This window comes from Piliocolobus tephrosceles, unplaced genomic scaffold (assembly GCF_002776525.5).
Source record: "Piliocolobus tephrosceles isolate RC106 unplaced genomic scaffold, ASM277652v3 unscaffolded_29239, whole genome shotgun sequence".
Taxonomy (NCBI): Eukaryota; Metazoa; Chordata; class Mammalia; order Primates; family Cercopithecidae; genus Piliocolobus; species Piliocolobus tephrosceles.
In genome coordinates this window covers 89-3,523 of record NW_022312353.1, presented here as the reverse complement: position 1 = coordinate 3,523, position 3,435 = coordinate 89, and the positions used below count along the sequence as shown (strand labels likewise).

The following is a 3,435-nucleotide window of genomic DNA, read 5'->3' as shown; positions in this document are numbered from 1 at the left end:
GCAGGACTGTGGCTGCGGCCCCTTCTGAGTGGCCCCGAGGTCACAGCCCAGGGCCGCCGCTCAGGCTGTGGCCCAAAGCTTTGCTCTGAATTATGGATAAAATGGGGACAAGACCTACTAGAAGTGAAAATGTGCCTCATGGAGGGTCAGAGTGAGCTTCGTCCAGTCCCCCACAGCACCTGCCATGACCTGGAGTCCCAGGCCCCTGAGCTGACCGTGGCACAGGGATGGAGGGCAGGCGGGTCTCATCCCAGCACCCGTCTCTCTCCTTCCAGCAAGACCCCCTTGTGATTTCACTCTCCACATAGCAAGTCTGTGACGTACGAACTGTTGATGCACCCTTTCAGGCTAGGGGAAACCGAGGCACGGAGGTGCTAAAGGGACTTACCCAAGCCCTGGGGTGGGGGCACCGAGGCCTGTTGGACTCACTGTCTCTGCTCAGGGCACCTGCTGCCTCTCGCCACCGCCCACTCCATTCATCCTGGCCTCCAGAATCCCCCTGCCTGAGCCGCCCCGAGGGACCCCATCACCCCAGAAGCTGGCCCATGACTGTGACCTGGTGCCCACCTGGCCCAGCCTCCCGCTGTCCCTGGACCCACCATCATTGTCCACATCGCCCCAGCCGGTGACCCAGCACGGTGTCCCCGGGGGGAAGGTCTCCGAGGCAGGGGGCAGGGTGACCGTGTGGACGTGGCTGGAGACGTTCACGGGCTCCTCCAGCTCCAGCAGGGCAATGTCCGCCCCAGTCTGGACGGTGTAGAACTGCGGGTGCACGATGATCCTGCTGACCGGCAGCAGCTGGTCCTGGTAGTAGAGGTGCTGCTCCCGCAGCTGCACCCTGAGGTCGGCCAGATCCTTGACGTCCCTGGCCAGCGGAGGCTCCCACTCAGGGCCCTGGGCAGCCTCCAGGAGCACCCGGGAGCCGGGGCACACATCCGGCCCTCGCCCACCCCACCAGGCCCCGGGAGACTCACGGTCCCACGCAGTGCGCCGCGGTCAGCACCCACTGGGGGTGGATGAGGGAGCCCCCACAGAAGTGCATCCAGTACTGGCCGTGGAATCTCAGGCTCACCTGCCAGGGCCACTTGTTCTTGGGGGCCTCCTGCCCCCCGACGATGCCCGCTCGCTGCAGGGCCTGGCCCGGGGCTGGGGCAGGAGCCCGTTCAGGACCAGGAAGCAGCCTGAGCCCAGCCCTTCCCTGTGTGGGGGCCAGCCCGGCCTCCCCAGAACCCACCCAGGCCCTGGCCTGTGGAATGTGGTGAGGGGCAGGATGGACCCCGGCTGGGACTCACCAGGGGCCGCGTGGGCCGGGCTCACCAGGACGGGCAGCGCCAGCAGCAGCAGGTTCAGCATCTGGGGAGCAAGGAGGGGCATCGTGGGCCTGGCCTGAGCTCACGGGGCAGGGCTGGGGGCTGCAGACTGTGGGGTGAAGAATGGAGCTGGGACGGGGGGCCTGGGTCTTGGTGCTCTGAGTCTGAGGCTGGGCCACTCTGCTCCAGGTGACGCTGATGTCAGGTTTCTGAGAGTGGGGACTTACCCTGGCCGCTCCCCGTTCCTTCTACCCAGCAGTCTTTCCCCTCCCCATTTATCCTTCCAGATCAGGACGGGGTGGAGGAGGGGCGCTGCGCCCTCCCATCCAGATACAGAGGAAGTGGATGACTCAGACCCAGGGCCCCCATGTAACATGTGCCCCTGCCACCCTCATGCCCTCTGTGTGTGGGGCTGCCAGGCAGGCCCCGCCGAGGGCTGAGCATTGGAGGCTCGCAGCTCCACCTGTCAGCTGGCGGATCCCAGCACCGGAGCGCACCACCTTCCCGCTGGTGGGATCAGCTGCCCTGTCCCGGTGCCAGGAGGCCTTCAGGCACAGCTGCACCCAGGCGGCCTGGCTGCCCCATGCTACAAGACCAGTTGCCCTGAAACCTGTTTCCCCAGGAGGGACACGGGATGGGGAACTCATGACCATGGGCCACCCTCGGAGAGACGGGAAGGTGCCCACGGGGTGGGGACATGACAGGTGTCACCTCTCCTACGAACTCCGAATTCACAGGGGTGGGGCCAGCCCTTCTCGACTCACTTGGTGGGGGGCTCACAAGAGACCCCCTTGTCAGATGAGGAAACAGCCTTGAGAGGGGACAGCACCGAGTGTCCTCAGCCAGGAAGGGGCCCTGCTCCCTGTAAGAATTAAAGAAAGAGGAGAGAAACACAAAGGGCAGCCTCACAGTCAACAGGGACAGGTTTATTTTAAGCAAACCGGAGAGGGGTGGCTGGCTGAGTTAGATCAGAGCCACACGCTCTTAGAGACTAAGAGTTTTATGGATTGAGGGCAGGAGAGCTTATCTGAGACTTGGAGTGCTTCTGTGACTCTTCGTTGCGCTTCTCTGGGAGGGATAGCTGTGTGTCTGTTCCCATACATCTTCCTGCAGCTGCAGGCATACGGCGTACCCCGTCTGCTTTTAGCTTCCCTGTCTTAGTGCACCTGAAGGGAAAGGAAGGTGGTTTTAAGGCCCACTGTTTTACTGGGACCCGTTGTATGAGGGTGAAGTTTGGCAGTTACCCAAGAGACTTTCCCTCCACCTCCCTCTGTGCTCAGCCTGCCTTATCTGCTTTTTGGCTGCTTGTAGTTAGAAGAGAAGTGATGTCCTTGAAATACAGGAGGCTGGAAAGGGAGATGGAACTGAAAGCGGCGGTGTTTGTCTGAGATGAGGGTGCTCCTGTTCCATCACTCCCATTCCCCGTATGAGCCTCAAGTCCTCCTACAAGTCCTCGATGTCCACATCTGGGGCTGTCTGTGCAGGACCCCTGGTCTGCGGGTGCCTCGTTATCGTGGAATCTGAGTTTCGTCTGCAGAGGGAGGAGCAGACCAGAGTGCGGGTGTGACCTCAGGAGACCCAGCCTAGCTCCCCACGGACCCACCCCAGCCCCAAGCCCCAGCTCCCCATGGTCTCACCCCCGGTCCCAGCTCCCTGTGCTCTCCGTCCATCCAGCACTGACACTGTCCCTGCAGGTCCATCCACCCCACCTCCCGACTCCCCTGGGTCACTGAGGGCTCCAGCCAACCTCCTCCCCTTCTGAGCCCCAGGACCCCCTGCCTGTCCCCCAACCCCCAACACAGGGGGTCGACCCCCAACAGCCACTCCAGGGCTCCCCCTGCCCCCACCCTGCCTGAGACCAGCCTGGTTTGGGGCTGACTCTGCACACCGAGGCCATATCCACCTGAACTCCTTCCAGGCAGCATCCCCAGGGGACAGGCAGAGGTGGCCCAGACGGCTCCTGCTCACGACCCTGCTCCCATCCATTCTCTGGACAGACTCCCCAGAGGCCTCCACCTGCCCCGTCCTGGTTCCATGAACGAGGCCCACGAGATGGGACCCTCAGGAGCCCAGCAAGTGAGGGGATGGGGTGATGGGGGACACCAGGGATGAGGGTGGGGCAGGG

At 63.2% G+C, this 3,435-nt stretch overlaps 1 protein-coding gene across 3 annotated transcripts; it reads right to left on the bottom strand.

Annotated features, from left to right (window-relative positions):
• Positions 1 to 77: 77 nt before the first annotated feature.
• LOC111535552 (tryptase alpha/beta-1) lies at positions 78 to 2,470 on the bottom strand. 3 transcript variants are annotated; one of them, XM_026451432.1, is made up of 4 exons: positions 2,075 to 2,470; positions 1,293 to 1,353; positions 975 to 1,146; positions 78 to 865 (listed from the first exon to the last, which is right to left on the bottom strand). In XM_026451432.1, the coding sequence occupies exons 2-4, from the start codon at positions 1,351 to 1,353 to the stop codon at positions 439 to 441; spliced, it is 660 nt and encodes a 219-aa protein (XP_026307217.1). In that variant the 5' UTR covers positions 2,075 to 2,470; the 3' UTR covers positions 78 to 438. The 3 variants fall into 3 exon arrangements, with proteins under 3 accessions (XP_026307217.1, XP_023057588.2, XP_026307216.1); XM_023201820.2 differs by lacking the exon at positions 2,075 to 2,470 and adding an exon at positions 1,538 to 1,544; XM_026451431.1 differs by lacking the exon at positions 2,075 to 2,470 and having other exon boundaries at positions 1,293 to 1,479.
• Positions 2,471 to 3,435: the final 965 nt, after the last annotated feature.

Bases quoted from the DNA above. Each gene is read 5' to 3' on its own strand.
- LOC111535552 (XM_026451431.1), bottom strand. From the start codon at position 1,374: ATGCCCCTCCTTGCTCCCCAGATGCTGAACCTGCTGCTGCTGGCGCTG. The intron at 1,147-1,292 runs GTGAGTCCCAGC...CTCCTGCCCCAG, and splicing joins CCCGGCCCACGCGGCCCCTG to CCCCGGGCCAGGCCCTGCAG. The intron at 866-974 runs GTGAGTCTCCCG...TCCGCTGGCCAG, and splicing joins GCGGCGCACTGCGTGGGACC to GGACGTCAAGGATCTGGCCG.